Raw genomic sequence first — 24,896 nt, forward strand, 5'->3', positions numbered from 1 at the left:
GACACTGAATTGTGGAGTAATACTCATCTTAGACCATCTTTTGCCTGAAGCTAGTACATAGATAGTTTAACTCTGGGAACTGGATGGAAAAACCCTCCAAGAAAATGCAGTGATATTGTCCAAATTTTATTTCAAATAAATATATTCAAGAAAATGGAAATAGATGTATTTTGCTTAGAGAAGAATCATTCTTATGTATAATATCTGATACAGAGGCCAGAAAAAAAACCCTGTCCACTCAGATTCCTACAGCAGAAATCAACAGAAAGCAGCTATGGAAAAGGAGCCATTGGAGGCAGTTGCTCTCATAGGAGAAAGTGTTTCTGCAAGGCAATTTCTCACAACTGTCTAGGAGAGGGCCATGAAAAAATATATGGCTAGCCATCTACAGCGAAGGCAAGACTCTCTCTTTCTTCACAGAAGCAGCTGTTGTCCACCTGTCCCACTGTTTCTCACTCTGTAGTCTCATTTCTGTTCTATCTTAATACATGTCCTATCTTTGCACATGAAGGAGATGAGACTGAGAAAGAAAACTGGCAGCACAAGATCTTTTTCCACAGCTGATTACAAGATCATCAGTAGGACAGCAGGAAGCAAAAAAACCTCGAGCTGGGCAGGATGCCAAGGTGGGCAGATTCACCAAATTCACCTCGGTCTGAAGATGTACAGAATCTCTCTGACTGGCCTTTATTGTTGTTTAAAAGTTTGGCTTTCCTTTAGCTGGGGGGGCGGGGGTTTGGTGCAGTGTCCTTGCATCTCCCCTGGAGATCTGCTGAGACCCCTCAGACAACAGCACATCTATTTCAGATATTTCTCCTCCTGTCCTTTCCACCAGGTCCCTAACTCTCACTTAAATTCTCTTGAGTTTAGAAACTATATTTTTTTGTTTTCAGTTGAGCTGCAGTAAAGGTGACCTTTGATCCATGTTCTGATCTAAATCTGTATCTTGTCTCAGGAAAAATAATTGGATTAATACCACTGCAACAGAATAAAATCTTCATTACAGACAAAAATATTGTTTCCTAATTTAAATAGAAGCATACCATATTAATATAGCTGTAGTGACAAATAATAACACTTTAGCTGGGTCAGGGTCTTGGGCTGCTTGCTATAGTAGGAAACTGCACATTTTTGAATAGAGAATAGCATACTGGAATTTCTTGGTAATCCTGCCAATAAATACAACCAATATTCCAATAAAGAGAAAGCAGAGATGATGTGTTTTGGGGAATAACTGGAATATGTCTCCTGAAGTGTTTAGACTTCAACTCTTGGTTAAAACTGTGTAATACGACCTAGTACAGAAAGGATACAATGATAAAACATTCCCAACCCATAGAAAATAATAAATATGCCCCTTTACCTTGAAGAGTTAGCTGTTTGGATAACTTGGGAGCGATATCAATTCCATTCTTCAGCCAGCCAAGTTGTGGATTGGGAATACCTTCAGCATGGCACCGAAGGCTAGCTGTCACACCAGGCTCCCTTGCCTGGCTCTCTGGATAGACTCGAATGACTGGTGGAACTAGAGGCAGAAAATAATTATCATTCAGTGGAGAAGAATGTTATCTCCATTTAAAAAAACAAATTATAAGCAACTCTAAAGACTCCTGCAGCTATATATAACAACACTGCAACACACAGATGTGGCATCAGTCACATATTCAGCGACATTTAACACTGAACTCCGTCACAATAAATTTATGAAGCAGAAAGAATATTCTATAAGAAATACCTCTTTTCACTGCCTGTAGTATCAATGAACAAGCTTGAATTCTAATTCAGTAGTTCTGGGGTTTAGTAATAATACTGGTACTTTTTTCCTTACATTTCTTTATTAAAAAAAGTGAATAATGTAGAATGTACCAGGATCTTCCAGTAAGTTATAATGTGATATATACAGACTAAAATTGTCCATTTTCACAAACCTTTTAAGTTTTCCACCTCCACCATTTTTTCGCTCCCCAAAACACCTATTAGCAATCCCTATTACCTGTACAACTAATGTAATCTTGTTTATAATACTTGACACTATCTTTAGTTATATTAGATACCATTCTGGAGTGATGTAAAACCTCAGGCTCCCAGATTACACGTATTAACATGTCTATAGGGGATTTCTTATGCCTACTGAAAAAACTTTTTGCCCTTTTTATAAAATGTACGGAATGAGTCTTAGATATATGCTTCTGGACTATGAGGACATTCAGATCTAATCTAGAGCTTCCTATTTTTCTAAATATTGTAATTAATAAAATAGTCCTAGAATGAAAGACTACCCATTTGGAAGTAATAAAAATATTAGTTTATTATGTCATATACATTACTTCATATCGTATTTCTTACCCATTAGGCAGATCAACAGAATGATAAATTGAATTATTAATCTTAATCAGCATAGATACACAAGCATATGTAGCCATTTTGGAAAATTAAATTCATTTTGTATGTTTTATATATATGACTGGATAGCTGTAGATTTCATCATATAATATCTCACATTATCTGAATTTGAGGCTGAGATCAGATCAATTAATTTTATTTAAATGATGGTGCTAAAGCATCTGACTTGAATAAATTCTTTTTGAACTCTAGCAGTATATAGGCCAGACTAGTCTTCTGAGTTTCAGTATTAGCAGAAAATATGAATGGTCACTTTTCCAAGGGTTGTGAGCTTGTTACTATTCACGCTTATCAACTAAGTCTGCTATATCAGTAATGGTAGAGACAGGGCATATGATATCAAGGTGGATGTACTCTTATTGGTAATGTATGATTACCTTGCTATTTAGATATTTTACATGAATAATCAGTGATCTTATCTTTAATTACATATAGAGAGAATTATTTTGAGGGTATTTCTAAAAGAAAAAAAAACTGTAACAAAGGTTAAAGAAACATATTTTCTGTTCCCCAAAGTTTTCTTTAATATAGTTATAAAAATGTGAAATACTTAGCTGGTGTCACAAACCACAGTGGGGTAGAGGATGAAGTATCAGTTGATAATGAAAAAAAATAACAAGATCAAAAATTAACTGTGAGTATTTCAGCAAGAGTTTAAATATTTTCAAATGCTATCCAACTGTTTACAAGAAATGCCCCAGCATGCTGTTCAATTAGAGCACAGAAATGCCTCAGATTTCTACACTGTAAGCAGCACACAAATGTACTGCATCTCAGGAAGTGAAAAATAGTAGGTTTCAGGGATACTAAAAAAGAAATTAGAGATAAAGGTCTTTTCAAATAACATACATGGCATATTACACATAATCCCTACACGCAAACTACAAAAATATACAGAAAGAGCATGGAAGAAGATGAAAAATGTGAGAATTGTGACTGCTAGTTGCTTAGACTACCAGCTGAGAGCAGGGGCATATAAAAACTAGGGATTTCAGGTTCGCATCTGGCTTCTGGAAGGGAATTTGTTTTATGGGCACAGATCTCTACTTCTGTTCATCCCAAGCTTGCCGTTCCCATTCCTGTTCCTCTCCACCTCTTCCCAGCTGTGTCCTTTCCCGTACCACTTGCGTGCGTGGCTCTGAGACATGCCTTCCGCCCTGCACTCCTCATAGTGAGCCCCGCTCAGGACTGTATGCTCAGGTGGCCTGAGCCTCTTTCAGCACCCCACCTCCCGGTCCTACTCCAATTCCTTCCCTAGGGCCCAGTTTTAACCTCTGTCCCATTCAGCATTTCTCAGCATAAGCTATTTCTTTTAGTGATCTACCTCCTGTAGCAGACTTCCCTCTGCATCAAAACCAAATGGTTTATTTCTCTGTCTTGCTTGAGTGTCCTTACAGAGAGTACTACCATTATTTCTTGCTCTCAGGCCCAGCCCATAGCATCTCAGGAATACAGACCACTTCTAGAACTAAAAGTAAGGCATTGCAAGTCATTGCACACCTGTTACCTGTGATGGAATATTCTCACTGCGTATGAAACCTGCCATACCAGATAAACTTCTACTGAGTGAGTGTGAACAGAAAATTCTACAGGTCAAATTTTGGAGAATTTTCAATGAATAGAAAAAGATATACATTAATTTAGTTTGGGAAAAACAGTGTATTTTCCCTCAACTTCATTCTCAGAAACCCCTAGATGATTTAGCTGCAAATTAAACAGATATTTTAGGCAAATATCCAGTACAGAATATTTCAGCCTGAAGGGTTTAAATTACACAAAGTTATAAGCAACTGAGAGCAGTATTTTATAATGAAGAGCATCAGTCTGTCATGACTCCAGCTGTTGCTCTTGTTTTTGTTTACTTCCCAAATCAGATTGTACATGCTAAACACATCACTTTAATAATCCTGTGCTTTTGGCAAAATTTGTTATTTTACAAGGCCTCACACACCACTGGGAATAAACACAGCCTGGAAACAGAAACCTGAACTTCAACAGAGGAGGCTTACAATCCCTCTTGAAGGAAACCTACAGATACATGTTGCCTTTAAAATATATGCTCCTGCCTATGAAGGATGAGTTACACATCCCTCTTTACTATCAGTTAAACCAGGCTGTAGGTGCCAAAGCTGTAGTAGATGTAGGCACCTGAGGTAGATGATAAGTTTTTGGCCACTTTTATTCTTAGCAAAGTTTTAGAAAATAGACAATCAAACACTTCCTAATCAAAAAAAAAACAAACATCAGCATAAAAATCCTGCTTCAGAAGATGCTGTTGTTGCTAAATTAACCACTCGAGGGTCAGGAAATGTGAAGGTCGAAATAACCCTGAAGGTATGGCTGAGTTTTCTTTTATTATCCCACCTTTCTGGAGTAGGTGCTATTCCCTTTAGTGGTGTTTTCCCAGCCACAGCGGTACCCCTGCAACACCAAGGCTGTGGCACAGAAAACAACTCCCTAAGCTATAACAAGACTCTTCACTTCTTGCCCTGTTTTTCCTCCATTTGTTCCCATCTCCAACTTTCTTCAGCAAATCTGTGTCTGATAGGTTATCTACACAACTAGAAACATTTTTCAATACTTGTCTTGCATTTAAATTTTTGATCTCATATTATCCTGGAGGCTACCTGTAATATGTCCTCAAGAACTGTGCAACTAAGGCATGCAGACTATCAAAATATTAGTTTAGTACTAGTTCAGTCTCAAAAATGAATTCGATACGGCTGTGATTCTCACCTCTTTGGATTTATTTCACTCACATTTTTTGTGTAACTGAGCATAACTATTCACAGAAAGCAAATTTTACATATGGAAGAAAAGTGATTGTTAAATGTTGAATTTTAAAGAGGTGTGTTCTGGCACCTTAACCAAAAGTAGTCTACTTCATAAGAGAGTGGTCATTACATGGGTTAAAAAGGTTGGCGGGTGAGGGGCAGGTTCCATGACTGTCTTTAGCAGAGCCTTGCATAATACCTAATTGAATGAAGCAAAGAGGTGCCCATGCTACAACCCTCATCATTCAGCTCAACAAGCCATGTGAGATTACTGGCTCCAAATATGATGAATATATAACTATTCAATGCAGCTTACAATTGCTATAAAAATCCCCGAAGACTACTTCAATCATGTCTAATGGGAAAAAAATTTATGAGAGAAAAATAGTCTTGTCAAGCTGTCTGGGATCCAAAGAGAATGTATCCATTTAAGAAAGATATATATAATATATATAGTCTAACTAGGTTCTTCTAACACTCTATATAACTTTTCTTTTTGATTAAACTGAGATATTTTGTTTGGAAAGACAAAGGCAGGAAACAATGCCTCAGACACTATAAATCACTGATTTATATCRGGCTGAGGGTCTGGACTCATTTTTCTTTCCCTTGAGGTACTAATTTTTTTTTTTTTTAATAGACCTTTTGTTTGGAAACCAAGACAGGGAAAACTCTTCTCATCTCCCTGCACAGAAATTTCCTTGTGAATCAATGTAAAAGCACAGGGTGTAGGATATCATCATTGCTACGTAATCGGAAAGAAAAATTTCACATTAGTGTTTTATATTTATTAAGCTAACTTGTACCATACACAATAAATTCATATTGTTTGTAGAGCAGGTTTGAATTTGAAAGCAATCCTCTGTTTTGTAATATAACTGATGATATTTTTTGTTCAAAAACACCTTACCAAAAGCAAAATTCCTCAAGTTCACACTTTGAAAAATCTAGGCTATGATGTGTATACACATTCCACTCATAAAATAGAAAAACCGAGCTATAAATAATTATTTTAACTAATCTAGATAATATGACTGTAATTGTTTTTGTTATCAATAAGATTAACATCCCTGGGTATGGAGAGCATAGATCCATCACTTGGTAAGCACTGAATGAATGAGAAAGGCCAATCTTGTTAAGGCATTTCAGCTCTTCCAATAACAATTTTCAAGGCTCTTGTATTTCAGTTGTAGAAGAAACACCATCTAAAACTTCTGTTTTCACAAACTGTTCTAGTGATACCATGTTTATGTAATCCTAAGAACATAACAATAAGCAGTAATTACTCTTAACAATGATCCTTTAATACTTCCAATTAACATAAGCAATAGAGTCCAGCCGTAAGGAAAAAAAAATCCTGTTTTATTATTCAAACTATTCTTTTTTTCCCCACTTAAATGATGTATAAATTTCTGCTGTCCCATATAGCTGAATAATTATTACATAAAGTGGTTAATTGAATATATTAATACCTGGAAACAGCATTTTAGAGAGAAGTAACTCCCTACTAGTAAAATGACCAATATTACAAGAATATTTGTTACAATTATTTTGCTCTGGCCACAGTTTACTACTTTGTTTCAAAGAACTCTACCAGCATTCCCATGTAGTCTCTTGAACAGCTGCTGTGGAAAAAATCAGAGGCTAACAAGCAAGCATGCGGGAAATAACATAAATGCTTCTCAAGTACAGATGACTCACCTTTGCATTATATTGATCTATTCATACTGTTTGCTTTTTCAGTAAAGAAGGATTTTAAAGACAAATTATGAGGTTGATATTAAAAATATTTTATGGGACAGTGAATTCCATAGCTCCTCTTTGTCTTTAGTAGTATTAAAACCATTAAACATACCCATCATTATCTGAGAACAGTCCTCCTAATTCAGGGGTTTTATGCTACATGATGTCAACAACAGTAAAGGAGAAAACCCTGACAGCATGAACTGTAATGTCACAGATATTTGGAGAAAAAAGAAAAAAAAAACAGAAAAAAACCCCCAAAAAACAGGCTCAGACTCTTATTAGTATGACCATTTGATTATAGAAACATTTTGAGAAAAAATGGCTTCTGGTGGAATTGAAGACTCAGCAAGAAACCATTTCATGAATTAATAAGACCAGCCCATTTTAGATTTGAAAAAGGGCATCCTGAAGACTTTCTATGCTGAATAACATTTTCAGAGTTCAACCAAACAACACGTGGCTACTTCTCTCAAGTACGTCTGAAAGTGTCAGTCCCTCTCAGATAAGACTAATGCATGTAGTGCTGACAAACCCTTTGGAAATTATATCTTGCATATAGTATTATTAAGAAGTGCATCATGAATTTAAAGCAGAGGTTCCAACGTGGTGTTTGTGTTTTGTTCATAAGAATGTAAATGATGAATTGGCCTCATTATTTAGTCCTCAACACATAATAGCAGAAATAGTTTTTGTAGGTAGGCACTGTAATTCAGCTCAATTGTACCAGACCCACCGCCCCCCAAAATAGAAATGTTCACAAAACCATACGTTCACAAAACTATAGACTTTGAAGGTGTTAAGTATTATATAAAATGCCAATAATTATCATTATTTAGTGAAACAATTACTCCTGCACCATCATAGCTTTGTATTGCTTGGTCTTTTTATAGTTTGTATGAAAAAGGATTAAATACCAATTTATTATAATATTACTTACAATATTCACTTACAGATTGTTTATATAGAAATAAAGATTGAATTTTCTAACCATAAAACATGTTTTTTTTACAGTGCTGATTATCCATATTGCTTAATGATCCCAATGGAAGCTAATTATTTCTTTGCGCTGAACAAGGCAATTCAAAACTTGTAGATTAAAAAAGAAGTCCTAAACAGTTTAATCTTAAAGTTAAAATATACATATATGTAAAATATTTGCAAAGTATTCAATGCAAATTATATAAATATTATTTCTAAGCAAATACGGATTTACACAAATGCACATGAAGAAAGAGCTTGAAATCTAATTGCATTGTATTCATAGAACCCTCATGTTAGATTTTAAGACCAACAAAGCCTCATAATCTCATTAAACTTTATCTGACTCTTCTGTTAATACAAGTGTCATCATATTAATTAGTCATTATCACGGCTATAAGTACTGACTATCACGCTGTGCTTAGGAAGATTGCTGCTTCAATGTACAGATATAAACTATGGAAGACCCACTCATTTGACCAGAGCTTTAATTTCAATGATTTTGACTTCATTTATCTACAATATGCACATTCTGAACAGCACATGACCCTGTTGCTCTGTAGGACTCCTATCTCCTTTCCCCCACTCCCCAGAAAAGCATCATCCAAAAGTGTGGGAAGGTACTGCTCTAGGGCTGGCCTATGGAACGCCAGCTCTCCAAGCAGAGCAAATACGGACCAGGCAATTTGTCTGGGCAGCTTTAAATGATCTGAATGATATAGAGGAGCAACAGTCAAGTCTGACTTTTCAAGCCATTATCAATTCCAAACAGATTTTAGAGTACTGTATCTTTTTAATATAAATATATACTATATATATTATATATTATACATATAATTATATCAAATATACATTATATATACTCTAATATATATTATATAGCTATATATAACATATACTTATGTATAAATATTATACTAAATGCAACATGTTTTTAACACAAGAGACCTATACATTGCACTTTTCCACGTGTGTTCTTCAGAACTACTAAATTGGTACTCAAAACTGCATTTTTGATAAAAATTCATTATTTTACAGATAACATGTTAATCATGCACATAAGTGAACAGTTCATTGTATAGAACAAGTCCTTTGGACTTATCTTACCTCTTCTAATAAGTATTACTCATACAGTACTAAATGAAAATGATTATATTTTATTGTTTTGCAAGCTCATTATAGAAGAATGAGGAAAATTAATCATATCTCCTTTTCTTTTGAGCTGTAACATAATATTGAAAAGTAAAACAACAGCAACAACAAATCTACTTAATGAAATCCAAATCCAAGTCCCGTATGACTTGGTAACTAGAACAACCTTCCTTACCATTCACTTGGAGAAAATGAATTTGATAGAGCTTATCATAGCCATCAGCATAGCAGGTGTAATTTCCCATATGAGTTGTGGTAACTTTAGTAATGTACAAGGACCCATCATCTCCAAAATCCTACAGGGAAAGATTAAAAACAAGGTTATCATAATTACTTTAGTATCTGTAAAATAATTATACTCTGTATCTTCGTAACAAAGTTGTGATGCAAATATCAGTCACCACAGACATTAAACCAGAATAACTGACAATAATCTGAAATCCAGATATTATTTTTTGGAATGGCAGAGGTGTTTAATCTTGCCTAATATATTTTGTCTGCAAAAGAAAATATAACTTTTATTTTAACAATTTATTAAACCCAGAATCAGGAATAAGGTGTTTGCTCTTTTAGCTGTGATAGTTATTTGCAGGAGAAAGGCTATTTAGGATTGGATCTGATTAGAAATAAAAGTTAAACCTCACTGCAGTTTAACAAGGTAAATAACATTTTGTGAAAGTATGGTCATCCTTTGAAATAAACAGATACCCAGAAAAGAAAAATTGCTCATTTTTAAATTTCAAATTTATTCATGGTCAGCTTAGACCCATTTTTTGCTCCTTAACATAAACAGCCTCTTAAATATGCTTAAAAATCTTTAAATTACTTAAATATCCTGTCCTTGTGATTTACCACAGGATACAGGGCTATAACACACACATATTACAGTTGTACATAACACAGACATTCACACACAGAGGCTCACAAAGAGGCTCACACATAGAGCCCAAAGTATCCAGCAGGTCTCTGATTCATTAGGACGGTGATAATCACCAAGCTAGGACACCTACGTATCTCATTACAGTCAGTGATTCATTACAGAAGCACTACTTTTGTAAACTTGAATTTCTGCACCAGGGTGAATAGCCCCATTTCTGCTGCTTTTGCATCAGCTGAGTGATGGAACAGGGATAGCCATGGGATGCAAGTGACTAATTGAGAACTATCCAGGGGAAAATAATTTTCTGCTGCATAAAATCAATAGTGCTGACTACAGTATGAAGTGTCCTCCCACAATACAGGAAATGAGAGAGAGAGAGCATATTTCTGTTCCCCTCAGAAACTCAAATGATGTATGATCCCCCAGGGTATTCTAACTTGTATAGAGGGAGGCAAAGAAAAAACATTGAGAGAAAGGAACTCTGTCCTAATGAGCTTCTACATCCCTCATGATGCCACATCAAGACAGAGTTCATTCCTTTATCCATAGCAAAATGGGGAGTAACATTTTAATAGGGAAAGGCAAGCTGTTGAAAGGAAGTTCCTGTAAGATGCTCCAGTGGCAGGTTAAAAGTGTCTATGGGATGAAAAACTATCAGAGCATCTATTTTATTTAATGATGAGCAAGACTGCCGTCATAACCACTGGCAAGTAAATAAGAGTCTCGGAACAGCTGAGGTTGGAAGGGATGCATGCTCACAAGTTGCTCAGAACTGAGTCCACTCCACTTTTTCTCCAAGAATGGAGATTCCACAACCTCTCTGGCCATCCTGTTCCAGTCACCTTAGAGTAAAAAGCTTCTTATTCTGTTTAAATGGACTTTCCTGTATTTCAGTCTGTGCCCTTTGCATCCTGTCCTTTCACTAGATACCACTGAGAAGAGGCTGGCTCCGTCTTCTTTACTCTTCCCATTTATACACATTGATAGGATGCCCCAGAAGCCTTCTGTTCTCCACGCTAAACAGCCCCAGGCCTCTCAGTCTCTCCTCATATTGCAGATGCTCTATATGAGAAAAGCAAGAAGCCTGTAGGACTGTAGGGTCTCCACTCCACTTCCCCAGACTTCAGGTCAGCAGACTGAAATCCAATATTTTTCTGCTACAGTGTACCTGTAGGCTCTGCCAACTAGATTAACCAGATTCCCTGACTCGTACCTTCTCCTCACCATGTTTATACCAGTCTTCCAAGGCCCCACCTGTTCTTCAGAAATTAATCCTAATGCTTTTGTATTTATTTAGCCAGTTCTAGAGTGAGCAACTTCAACACATTTAATTTATCAAAATATTATCTTCTCCTTTTGATACTTTTGTTAATTTTAAATGAAGGTAGAAGTGGAAAAACAATTCAACATGTTCGTCTTATCAGCTGTCTATTGACAGCTGTTTGTCAAGTAGGAGATCAACTTAATGTTTTCACAAAATACCTTTGCTTTGCTCATTGTAGTTCCTCCTACTATACCTCACAGGGTTTTGTTCTTCTGATGTTGTGTTTTTATATTTACAGAATTCTTATATGCACTTTAGTAAATTCGACTCAGTCTTCATTTTCTGTATTTTCAATCTGAGTTTCAGGGCTTTGAACACCAGGCTTTAATAAGTCATCTCCTCATAAACTTTTTAACTTTCTCTGTAAATTTTTGTTTTCTTTATGGAACTGAGTTCACCTGAATTCTTACTTTTCCTCCTGAAATTCACAGAAGAAAAAAACCTATCAAAAGCTTTTAAGTACAGACAGCTATAGTCTTTTGCTCAGGAAGTCTGTAAACTGCATGCTAAAACAACTTGGGTAAATATCACTATATGCTGTCTTTTTCTTACATTCTTTCCTTTGAATACTATCACAGACAAAATACAGGGCTAGACCTCTGGTACAATATGACTATTCTTACATTCCTTTAAATCTCACCAACCACTTCCAAATTTATTGGAATCTATTTTCTCCAGTCCCACTGCATTACTTTCCAGTTTTTCTTCTTTCCTAGGAGTCACAAGCTCAAAGATTGTGTATTTATTTTTCACACAAGCTCCCTTGCCCTTTCACATCTTCAACCTTCTTATTGATCAAACTGAAATCCAGAAGAACTTCCTCTTAACCTTTCACATTTTTTCCCTAAATACTTATTCAGAAATAGATATCTCATTGCATTTCTTCCCCCAAAAGGTGTTTGGGCAACTAAATTTCACATTGTACAACTCCCTGTGCTTCAGATGATTCTGCTAGTTTCTCATGGGAGGAAAAAAAAAAACAAAATATCTGCCTAATAATTAATCCACCTGGTATGACTGAAAAAAGCTTGTCCTTCCCAAGCTAACTATACCTGTATTAACATTCCAGTTACACAGACAATATTTCTACAGAGCCTCCAATATGCCACTACCTAACACAGTTATCATTAGAAAAAAACAAAGAACCCCCTTTAATGTTCACTTTTTCACTTTGATGAATTATTTGAACCATTAAACCTGCATTTCCCCTCAAAAAAACTCCACCTGAATAACTCCAACAATCACCATCATTCACCATTTGTTACCTTTATCACTTTCTAGAAGTGTAGGAAGCAATAAAAGTTCAATTAACCTTTTTTCCCCTACTAGCTCAACAAATATTTTCAAAGTGTTGCTCTTCAAGTTCTTAGTGTAAGAATGAACCTTCAGAAGAGTCATACTGGAGGTACATGCATTTTCATCTAGCAAATAGCTAATATTATTGTTGTCTACCATTTTTAAGTAATCTATGCCAAAGGTATTTGCGAAAAAAACAGATCACAAAATGGAATGTATGAACATTTAGCTGCCACCATGCAAAGTGGTGGAAACCAGCTTAACCCATCTTCCTTATTACTTATGCTAAATTATTACATGTTGCTTTGAAGCACACTCACCTGTTTCAGGCCTTTGACTGATCTGCTCTAGGAAGATGATATTTTTAAGTACCACAGCTATTTTCTAAGTAAATGCAGGTCTGTGTTATGGCATCTCCCTCCTTTTACATACAAATCCTGGATAAAACAACTCTGTAGTCAATTTACACAGAAATATTTGCATTTCAATAGAATTACCCCCATGAGATTGTCATTTCATCACTCAATATGTTTGAGTTTTATGGGTGTTTTTTTACAACTACTAAATAAATGGCTTATTACTATATTGAGTTCAAGGCTTGTTTTTGTTTATTAAAACAAATGATCCAATAGAATGAAAATTGAATATTGTAAGCAGTGTTTGGAAGGCAATGGTGAAGCATAGACAAAGTTCTTTGAGTGTTGACTTTTACTTAGGCTTACTCACAAGCTAAGTCACTGAAAAAAACCCACATCTGTACAGACAGATGTGAACATCACTGAATCAGAGCCTTCAAACATCAACAGCAGCAATTGCAGGGGAAAAAAAGTTACCTTTTGAAAACCTGTTTGACAACCCTAAAACATTGCTGCAAGTCCAATTTCTGCTGAATACATTCATTTAACAATAGACTAATTTGACTACTGTTCAAATAGAAATGCCACGGAACTTCTAAAATTAAATTGAGAAACTAATTAGTTTTGTCATCCAGAAAAAAAAGATAGGATTGAACAACTATTTAGCAATGATTCCACTACAGCTCTCTATTCTGTTGACGGACTTGACATTTAAGAATCATGATATGTGTCATGAATAACAAGTAAAGGAATATGGAAAGATGATTTTTGGCTTTGACAATGGATCTTTGCTTAGTTGTCTTACAATACAGCAGAAACCTAAAGGTGATTTTTGTTTATAAATCTGTAATTATTTCCTTTGGTTTTATAACTTTCTTTCATATGCTAATTTGTTGCATATGAGAAAGTTTGTGATCATTTGCCTGCCCTTCTTCATTAATAGATCTATGATGACCGTTGCCAGCTTTCTCAACACAGAAGACTGTATAAGACTTTTTCAATTTGTGTACTACCATAGAGACTACAGTATCTTTTGTAACACCATGGTTGGTTCTTTGTCAGTATGCTGCTCTCTTAGAGATTTTTCTTGCATTTTCATTGGTATGTAGTAAAAAGGGCATTTTTATGCACCAGAGTGCATAAAACATATTATGCATAGGCACACACTCAAAGTTGCGATTTTTTTGTGACCTGTTTCATGTAGGTCAGATGAAATAGTAAATATAATGCCCTTAGGGTCTTAAAATTTTCAGTTTCTGAAGAACTTGAAAATACTAGTCAGAATTCTAACACTACACACTTTGGAGGAGAAAAAAGAATAAAAGAGAAACCAAGTAAAACAGAGAAAAAACAAGAATGAGGACATGAGGTGTAGATTAATACAAACAAAAATCCTCAAACAGAAAAATTGAGCTGAGTCCTTAATAAATGGAATTAGCAAACAATGAGAATTTTGACTTAATAGCTTTTTGACAACATGTGAAATCTGTTATTTCTTCTTTTCAGTCTTTGACAAACCTACAACAAAGAAAGAAATTGTAATGCTTGGTGTCTTTTTACTGATGGCCAGTAATGTAAACATTGTAATACACCTCAGTGATAATGGCAACACAGTTTGGGTGGGGATATTCCCCCTCCCCATTTTTAAAGAGAAATCTTGATTTTCTTCTAGGAAAAGGAAGAAAATCTCTCTCTCTGAACTGATCAGGGAAATAATTTGTCCCTAAGAATTAAAATTTTGCATTGGTCTGTTATGGGAGAGCTTTAGCAATAATTGCAGCCATCCAGGTATTTTCTAAACAATAGCTGTTTGGCTGTAAAACACAAGCAGTACATATACTCCGCCTTCTTTTTCCAACAACCCCCTCCACACTTTTGGCATTTGACTTGAGTTGACATATGAAAGTTTCAAGAATAATAAGCCATATTTCTGTTTGCATATCAAATATTTGTTTTTTAGGATCTCTAATTTACTTTCTTACATAGACACAGAAAGTAGATAATTTTTTGAGGGTTAACTAGAAGAATTAAAAAAATAATAATTATTGATGCATGCTTGGCTTGCCAGATAAATACTGCTTACACTTTTCATGTTAATGTCAATTTTACAGTTCATACTTTCCTAGTAATCAGTTTCTCTGTTCATGTTGGCAGAGCAATACAATTCTGTGGTTTGCTACTGCATGTCAGAAAGAAATTAAATTCTATAAAGAAATCTGAAAATAATTAAACATGGCACCAATCCAAGATTTTTTAAGCTTTTCCTTCTAGCTCAAGGGGGGGAAACAAAACCTAAGACTTCCTAAATGCTAATTTTGCCCACCTTCTCTTGATCTCATATTTTACAGCTGCAGTAACAGGAAATCACCAATCTAAGTGTAAATCAGCAGGTTGAAGAACCAGAATGATAGAAAATGGAAAATCAAGTCAAAGCTCAAAGAAGAAAGAACACAGTATAATACAGTATATAGTAGTATATTACATAGAGTGCAAAAAGTGGCAGGGCTTTAAAAGAAACTCTTATTCTGAAGGATGTAACAGCAAACACCAGTTACTGGCTTATTAGCTCAAGCTAATTTTAGTCAAAGGAAATTAATCTTCCTAAGCTTCCTTTATAGTCAGTTGAGAGAGCCAAAGGGAGCCAAAACTCTTACACAGGATAGTTCAGTGGAGCTATCTTTGCTCATTGCTTTTTTTTACTTCCTACCTCTCTGTTGACCATGGAAACAAACTTTCTAGCTACAATTAGCAATTGTGAATATTTGTCTCCTCCCTCTGTTTCTTGACACTCTGGAGACTGAAAAAAGAGTGAGTGATTTTTACAAAGGCTACCTTTCAGCACAGTCTCACCAGTATCAGCCTACTGCCAAAGGGGAAAAATGGGATCATCCAGTGAGCAACTCAGAACATCTAACTAAATCTCTGGTTCAGATTTTGAAGTCGTCAATATCCTTCCACCAGTTACTGAGGAAGCCTAGAGAATTAGCTATTTATATCCCAAACTGCCTTTGTGTACATCCTCCTATGCTTATCCACAAATGGTCAGCACAGAGATCACCCGTTATTATCTCTTCCTAAAAGAAGACTTTGTGATACGCAGGCAATGAGCACTAGTTGAATTCAACAAGATTTGTCAACATTCACCAAGTCTGAGAATGAGATTCACGTTTCTCTGACTATGAATGAATAGAACAACACCGTACCTACTTACATAAGCAGAGATATATGATTTTTTTCTTTATTCTCTCGGATACAGTAAGGATTGCAGTTTCACTTAATGATGAAACAGTAACACCTAATATATGGCAACATCTGTTATTCTATAAAACACATGCAGCAGCTTTTTGCTTTTCAAACTATGTTGGTTGATTAAAAATTGTTTTTGCTGTTTTGAAAACTAATAATGTTAGTTAATTCAGTTCCTCATAACCTGAAGCGGGACCACAGAAAAATGCCGTAAAAACATCACTCCCGGATCACTGGTGGGAAGAAGATTACCTTCATTTTATATCTAGTCACATAAAAAGAATCTGGATGCTATATATGGGAGATATGCACTAGATACAAGTGACAGCTTTGTCAAAGTACTAGAGCTCTTGAGGCTAGCCATAAAACATTACTAATTTTTTCACTTCCTGGAAAACTCTGTAAAATTATACTATGTTGTTATGAATCGGCAATCATGACTGTTAATTTATTTAGACACTCAAAATCTCCACCTGACTAGATATAGCACATTTTTAATGGAAATACCAGCATGTTCTGATACAGCTGTTTCTTTTTTATTGGTTTATGCTACACACTGAGATCTACAGAATGACTCAGATAGCATTTAACTCTTCTTTTTAACAAAACAAACTGTTATACAATCAGACTTAATTGGATAAAACTATTTGACATTCTCTTCGTATCTTTTAAATGTTAACTGATTTAATACAATAATCAGTGACAGTAATTTAGACTAATTACTCAGTTATTATAATTTATTACAATTCCCCCAAATTGCTATTGTTTTTTTTTTTCTTAAATCAGTTTTAATTGAAGCTGTATTTGTTGTTACACTTTGACCTAGATCTGCAAAAAGAAACTAGTTTCTCGGGATACAAATTAATTCTTTTAGAACTCATTCCAAAGTGATATCTCAGTGTTAGGTGATCCCAAAACAGAAGTACTGATCCAAGTTACAGTTTAAGATGACTCAAAATAGGGTCGGATTTGTGGAATGAGGGCTATGTGGACACTACCTCTCCCATGTGGCAGTGCTCAGTGCAGTGCACAGACCTGTAACAGGATAGCGACAATTATACAACCATTGACAAATCCTCTCTACCCATGCTCTGAAATGTCTGAAACCACAGTCAAAAGTCAACACGGCAAGGTATCCCTCCCATCTCTACTTCCTTGCTTTAACAACATTTTTGTTGCCGGAAAAAAAGAGTACAAGGATGAGAGACTAGAAACCATTAAAATGTTAATGAAATGACTGTTAGGTAATTATTCTCCACACCTTGATGCTAGGTTTAGACAATACTAAAAACATATCTCAGAAATAATGTTTTAACATGCCAGAAGCATGTGTGTTAAAAACAACCAGTTCTACTGCTTCAGCTATTCCTTGCTGAGAATGAGCTCATTTTTTATTTCTTTGTCTTGAAGACCTGGTGAATGTCTCATACATTCAAATAGCAATAAACAGGAAACAGCTTTTCTTCAAACTTTTTAGAGATCTTAATTTTTTTTGTTACATTACTCATCAAGAAGAATCTGAATCCTTACCAAGAGATGGAAAGATGAGAGACAGAGAGGTCTCACCCCTCAAAATGTGAGGGAACCCTCTGGTCTAAATCAGGCAGACTGTTTAGTCACTAGACTATCTGATATTTTTCCCATTTTCAGCCTCTTCTACTTGTTTCTCTAATCCAGGTCATAGTTTCCTTTTATAGTGAAAGAGTAAATATGAGTAAGACTTTGGAAAAAACTCTCAGTTTTAACAAATCACCATTTCGGGGGGGGGAGGGGGTGTCACCGAATATTTTCTAACTTTTTCTGATACTAAAAACATCAGCTCTTCATAATGATACTTATGTATACTTAATATTTATTATATATAATAAGTTTGAATTAATTTTTAATTACTTAGCTTGCAAGCACTTTTGTTTTAAAAACAGATTTATAATGTTGCAGCTTTTTTTGTTCTTTATGTTGTAGAAAACACTGGTTTTCAGTTTGTTTCATGAATGCAAAGCCCTTTTCTTACGATGGCAATAATTCATAACTTTCAGATGATCATCGTTTAGGAATCAAAGTGGTAAAGCTCAATTTCTTTTTTATTATTATTTCACAGGAACAAATTTCTCAGTGTGTTTCCTTTGCAAACTCAAGAAAATGTACAAAGGATACAAAAATGACTCTTTAAGCTTTTATATTACTAAAATTTTCATTCAGCTCTACTTCCTAAATATCCAGATATGAGGGAGACAGGCAGATGGGGTCTTCACGCTTTATGCATTCTGCAAAAGCTATGTGGGATAAATTTTGTTTTATTACAAACAAAACTATCCTGCATACATATGATAAACCAACTAAAGGGCAATAAAATACCTTGCCAAATATATATATAGCTTTCTTTCAAATATTTTGCAGACAAATATCTCTGAAAACTACTTAAAAAAGAATAGAGATTGGTAGGATTCTCCTACTATGACTCCAAACCTCTGACTAAAGTGCTAGCTGAAGAAGACATAGAGGGGAAAAAAGAAAAATTAAACCTAGTAGATCCAAAACTGACTTTGAAAATCAGAATGACACAGTCTAGGTTCTTCTTTAGGTACAAGGGAAAGATGTAAATTCTAACTCGAATTAGTTTTTTTAGCTGAACTCTTATTTTATACGTAGCAATAATACATGATCTTCAGAGAACAATACAGAGAAAGTAGGACCAGCCACACACATTTCTTGGATTATTAATACAATGCTGTTTGTATCAGCTCATTATGAAGTGTGTTATATAAAAGACTGGCTAAGAAAAATTTTGAATGGAATTCCTATATGAAAGATTTTAAAAAGGATATAGCTGAATACACACGAGAAAATGAGTGACATCTGTCCACTGGTGTCCTTTGCCCTTTGCTTATTTATAAAACCAAAATATTAAAAGCTCATACACTTATTCTAGCGGTTTCATTTGGCAAGGGTCTATCCCAGCTTGACGCGCTCTGCACTCATAAAATCTTTTATCTTACAGAGAGCCTTTGATCAAACATCAAATTCCAGTCATTCTGAACTAAGCACTTAGTATGAACTAGAATACAGCACACAAAGTATGAATTACACTAATTAAAAACTGAAAGCTGAGACAATTTACATTTAATATGAATCTTAGTCATCTGCAAACTTTACACATGAACACTGCCTTTGCTCAAACCACTAATACAATGTCACATGCTCATCAGTCAATCTTTTATCACAAGAAAGATTTACTATGCAAGATCAATTCTTTGATGAAAGTGAAAGAAAAGACCCTTCAGTGTCATTGGCAGCAACCTCAAAACTTTCCCCGTAACCACTGAAGCTACTTATTTAGGAACAATTCTTTTTTTCCTCTCTACATAGATAGATCATGAAGATGGCTTTGTGTTCATCTGTGGCCCTAGTTTCTGAACAAGTAAAGTGTAAGCAATTAAAAGATGGTAGATTCCGGGACAAAAAGACGAAAGCGTTTACTCTGTTTAATCTGGTCTGCCTTCAAGTCACAGAAATGATGATGGAATTCTCCATTTCCTAAAGGGATTATAAAGAGTGTTCATTAATACTTTCTGGCTTTTAGCAATGAAGTAAAAAATCTTGCTGATATTGAGCTACTTTGTTTCTTACTAAACACTCTGATCACTTGTTATATATGTAAAATTTGCCATATCCTGCTACTTGCAGAATTCTTAGCAAACTGTATATTGTTTTCAAGTAAAGTGCATAATTGAGGGTAAATGTATTTTCTATGTATTGTAACCATTTAAAAACCAAACACATGTACTTTCAGTACAGGATTGCACAATTGCACAGTTGAAAGAAAGACCGTAAACTCCCATTCAACAAAATACATGAATAAAACATTTACATTTAAATCAGAGCATTGCACTGAGTCAAACCCATGTTCTTGTGCTCTCTCTGAATTAAGACTAAAGGGTTCTCTCTTACGTGTGACTTCCACTGCCTCCATTTTATCACTACACCATTCATAATAACTGACCTACTTTTGCTGCAACAATAGCCAAGTCTTTGTTAACAGTCTTTAAGTTTTTATGACACCTTCCAAAATAATTTTTTCAGTACATCATTATTATTTGTTTTTGTCTTCTGCATTTAATTTTTGCTTAGTTATTTTCTTTCTTCCCCTCAAATTAATGCTTTCTGTAATGGACACAGTATCATTCAAAAATTCAATTAAGGTATAGTTCTTTTAGAACCACAAAGCTATTTACACTTTTTAAATCTTTGTCCTAAGTTTTCATATTAAATAATGGGACAGCACTATTCCTTGAAAAGTCTGTATGCTATTGTCAACATATGTAACTATTACTGAAATACCATTATTCCAATTTTTCTTATGTACAATTCAGTCTTACTTTGGAAAGCTGAAATGCACACAAGGTGCTTTTTTATTGCTGATCCCTACAGCAATACCCTTGGTTTCAAATATATTTTACTCTAAGTATAGCCCTATCATCAACAGTTGCTGACTGATCACATATTTCATGACAGAAGTAAGAACTCTAATTCAAAAGGGTAGGAGAAAAGAAGGTTTCTTTTCTCCCTTCCTTTTACTATAATTTAAAATGCTAATTTTTAAAACTCACAGCTTAAACTTCAAAGCCTTCATCATGAATTTCTAGTTTGAAGCAAAATCCACTGTATATCACATCAAAATGTGAAGGCAAAACAAGATTTCAGTAGTCTGTCATTAACTGTAGGTGACAATAACAGAAGCTTCACAAAATTCCAATCATTCGCAAAATTACTGCACAAAGCTTATAAAATCTGGCAGCCAAAAATGGTATGGCATTGATATTTTAATATGCCAGCATATTATCATATTGTATTTCTCATTAACATAACTAGGACCCAAAGACTTTTTCCTGGTTGGAGCACATACTCTAGAAAGAAAAATATAGTCTCATTCCAATTTGACAATTTTCCAATTGTCCAACAGGACAATCTGAAATTAAATGCAAGTTGGGGGGAGGAGTAAAAAAGGGCGAGAGAGAAAAAGGGAGGGGAAGAGAAGGCAAGCAAAGGAGAAAGGGGGTCGAGAGAGAGAGGTGGAGAGAGATGGGGGGAGAAGAAGGAAGAAGGGGGAGCAGGAAGAGAAAGAAATAATATTAATAAGGCCRCACAGTTACATGGATTATCTATCACAAAAATTATTAATTCCAAATAATGAGATAGTCTGGGTGTCACAAGATGGCCAATGAAAGAAAGGTTATAAAACATGCAACAGTGTTCTCTGCTCAATGCAAAGAAAAGGGCCATTAAAATGATTGCGTTATCCTGTGAAGAGTGGGACAGAAGCCTGAAAAGTTGATTCTCCATTAGGACTTGGCAGAATGTTTTGGAACGTAGAAAATAGAAAATGGAAGCTTTCACCTCCAGAGGTACTAAGTCCAGCTCAAGCGATTTACTGAAACAATATGTCAGTGCTTCACAGATGTTCCAGGGACCACGTAAAAAAGTCTGGCTGTATCAATCTTATTACCTGCAAAGAACTGCCAAAATAAAACTGTCAGGATAAGACAGAGCAGCAAACATGACAAAGGACAAGAGAAGCCAAGCTGAGAATAGCCAGAGGGAGACTCTAGAGATGACCATCCTTGAAATGTTTTCTTTAGCTCAGAGTTGAAGCATGATAGGGGATGACAGATAGAGAAAGAGCGTCATCATTTTGTTGAGCAATTGTTCCCAAAGTCGTTACTACCGTTCCAAGGTTTTCAGCTTCATGACATATAAATGTCATGATGTTTGCCATGACATAAATAATGACAAATGTAAAGAAATAAAATAAACCTGTAAAATAGACTACCTTTAAAATTTAGCATTTTGTCTGTATAGGAGTGAACTAGAAATAGAAACTTATGCAAAATCAAATAAAACTACAGGAATCATTGAAAATCCTGAGGGGTGAAGGCATTGCCATAATTCACTTTAAATTTAGGAAAACTTTTAGTTTATCTTATCTCCCCTCTTTAATAGACTTATGAAAAAGTTTATCCTGTCAGTAAAGCACTTTGGCCACGGAGACAAAGGTTACTCGTATCCAAATGGAACTAGTTCTGAATGCAAGCTTTCAAAAAAAGGAGCTCTAGATTCAGATGGCTATATAAAAATGGTGTAAAAATGACAAGGAAGGGAAGAATACACAGGAAGGTGATAACATTTCCATTTAGGACTGAACTTTAGTACAGTCTCTTTCCTCATCCAAAGTAGATCATCAATAAAATTTAGAACTGAATGGATATATGGTAGTAGCAACGTGTGTACATAGATCAGCGAGCAGTTTAATTTAGAGAAATGTTAAATGACACCACTTGAAAAGTGTGGCAGGCAGACATATCATCTTCTGTTGTAATCCAGTTAGAGCTCACAAATTAAGTAGACTTGATCTGGATAAGTAATTTGCTTCATGTCACTTCTGCAAGCAGTGGTACTGGTGATTTTATAGGTGGGTGGCAATTTTCTTTTTGAGTCAGTACTGAATCAATGCCTTGGCACAGTGCTGAAACACTTCTGGTCTTAGCCACTTACAGTCAGATAGGATTGCATGGGATTTTATTGTTGCTGTTGTTATTGTTGCTGCTGCTGTTGTTGTAGTTCTTTTTTTTTTTTTTTTTTTTWAATATTACAGTGCCAGGCCAGCCAAATCCCAAATATGGAATGTCTATCTTCATTCTCCTGGGATGCTGGAACAGGGGGAAGGACAGGACACACAGCTTTCCTGCTAGCTGTAGGCTAGTCCAGGTTGCTCTCTAGCTTTTGAGGGTTTTTTTTCCCCCMAAAATAACAACCTGAAAATGTCAGTATTCTTTTTGCATCCTATACAGCTCTTTCCATACAATTCTTATCAAATCTGTGGACAGCATCAAGTCTGTTAGGATGGCAAATGTACTGCAAAATGACCTGGACAATTTGGATAAATAAATATGTAGATAGAAAAGCATTCAGAAATGATGAAAGTTTTTCATCTAGCTGAGGGAATATAAACTACACAAACAAATAAGGAGAGTATGACTATATCTGTACATAAATACCAAACTGCAATTTTTTCATGCTTTGATCAGAAAATAATAGCACAAGTTGAATTTGCTAGCACCACTCAGCAAGACAGAGTGTAGACGTAACATGCACATATACACACACACATGCATATATACATATATTTTATATATATGTTTATATAAATAAAAGAGCAGAGAAAACATACAGACTTTGAACTGAATAAAAAGGCTGAGGAAGAAAGATACTATGACAATGACAAAGAGGCATACACCAGTTCTAAAATGACCTTCTCACAGAATAGGTCAACTGGCTTTCTGTTAGAGTAAAATGCAAGGAAGGTGGGCAGGAATGCAAAGCAAGGTAGGTGCGATAGAAGTTCTGGTGTCTCTGAGAAAAGGAGTAAAGAATATTGTTGAATATGCCTTCTTTGCTTCAGTCTTTACTGCTCAGGCCAGCCCTCAGGAACTCCAGATCCTGGAGGCAAGAGAGAAAGTCTGGAGAGAGGAAGACTTTCCCTTGGTGGAGGAGGAGTGGGTTAGAGATCATTTAAGCAAACTTGACACCCACAAATCCATGGGCCCTGATGGGATGCATCCACGAGTGCTGAGGGAGCTGGCGGATGTCATTGCTAAGCCACTCTCCATCATCTTTGAAAGGTCATGGAGAASRKGAGAGGTGCCTGARGACTGGAAGAAAGCCAATGTCACCSCAGTCTTCAAAMAGGGCAAGAAGGAGGACCCAGGRAACTACAGGCCAGTCAGCCTCACCTSCATCCCTGSAAAGGKGATGGAGCAGCTCATCCTGGAGGCCATCTCCAAGCATGTGGAGGAAAAGAAGGTGATCAGGAGTAGTCAGCATGGCTTCACCAAGGGGAAATCATGCCTAACCAATCTGATAGCCTTCTATGATGGAATGACTGGCTGGGTAGATGAGGGGAGAGCAGTGGATGTTGTCTACCTAGACTTCAGCAAGGCTTTTGACACTGTCTCCCACAGCATCCTCATAGACAAGCTCAGGAAGTGTGGGTTAGATGAGTGGACAGTGAGGTGGATTGAGAAGTGGCTGAATGGCAGAGCTCAGAGAGTTGTGATCAGTGGCACAGAGTCTAGTTGGAGGCCTGTAGCTAGCGGTGTCCCCCAGGGGTCAGTACTGGGTCCAGTCTTGTTCAACCATCAGTGACCTGGATGAAGGGATGGAGTGCACCCTCAGCAAGTTTGCCGACAATACAAAACTGGGAGGAGTGGCTGATACGCCAGAGGGCTGCGCTGCCATTCAGAGAGACCTGGACAGGCTGGAGAGGTGGGCGGAGAGGAACCTCATGAAGTTCAACAACGGCAAGTGCAGGGTCCTGCACCTGGGGAGGAATAACCCCATGCACCAGGACAGGTTGGGGGTTGACCTGCTGGAAAGCAGCTCTGCGGAGAAGGACCTGGCAGTGCTGGTGGACACCAAGTTAAGTATGAGGCAGCAGTGTGCCCTTGTGGCCAAGAAGGCCAATGGTATCCTGGGCTGCATCAGGAAGAGTGTTGCCAGCAGGTCGAGGGAGGTGATTCTCCCCCTCTACTCAGCCCTGGTGAGGCCACATCTGGAGTACTGCGTCCAGTTCTGGGCTCCCCAGTACAAGAGGGATGTGGCACTACTGGAGCAAGTCCAGCGAAGGGCCACAAAGATGATTAGGGGACTGGAGCATCTCTCTTATGAGGAAAGGCTGAGAGAGCTTG

General features: G+C 36.1%; 1 protein-coding gene across 2 annotated transcripts in view; it reads right to left on the reverse strand.

Moving 5' to 3' along the window:
* Positions 1-24,896, reverse strand: part of FSTL5 (follistatin like 5) — a 301,991-nt gene that overhangs the window by 64,855 nt on the left and 212,240 nt on the right. For both annotated transcript variants that reach the window (XM_026061240.1, XM_026061238.1), the window contains exons 7-8: positions 9,229-9,349; positions 1,364-1,525 (exon numbers count right to left, since the gene is read on the reverse strand). In XM_026061240.1, the coding sequence (XP_025917025.1) occupies positions 1,364-1,525; positions 9,229-9,349 (283 nt within the window). The remainder of the gene's footprint in view (positions 1-1,363; positions 1,526-9,228; positions 9,350-24,896) is intronic.

The sequence above is a fragment of the Apteryx rowi genome, unplaced genomic scaffold (genome assembly GCF_003343035.1).
Source record: "Apteryx rowi isolate R43461 unplaced genomic scaffold, aptRow1 scaffold_178, whole genome shotgun sequence".
NCBI lineage: Eukaryota > Metazoa > Chordata > Aves > Apterygiformes > Apterygidae > Apteryx > Apteryx rowi.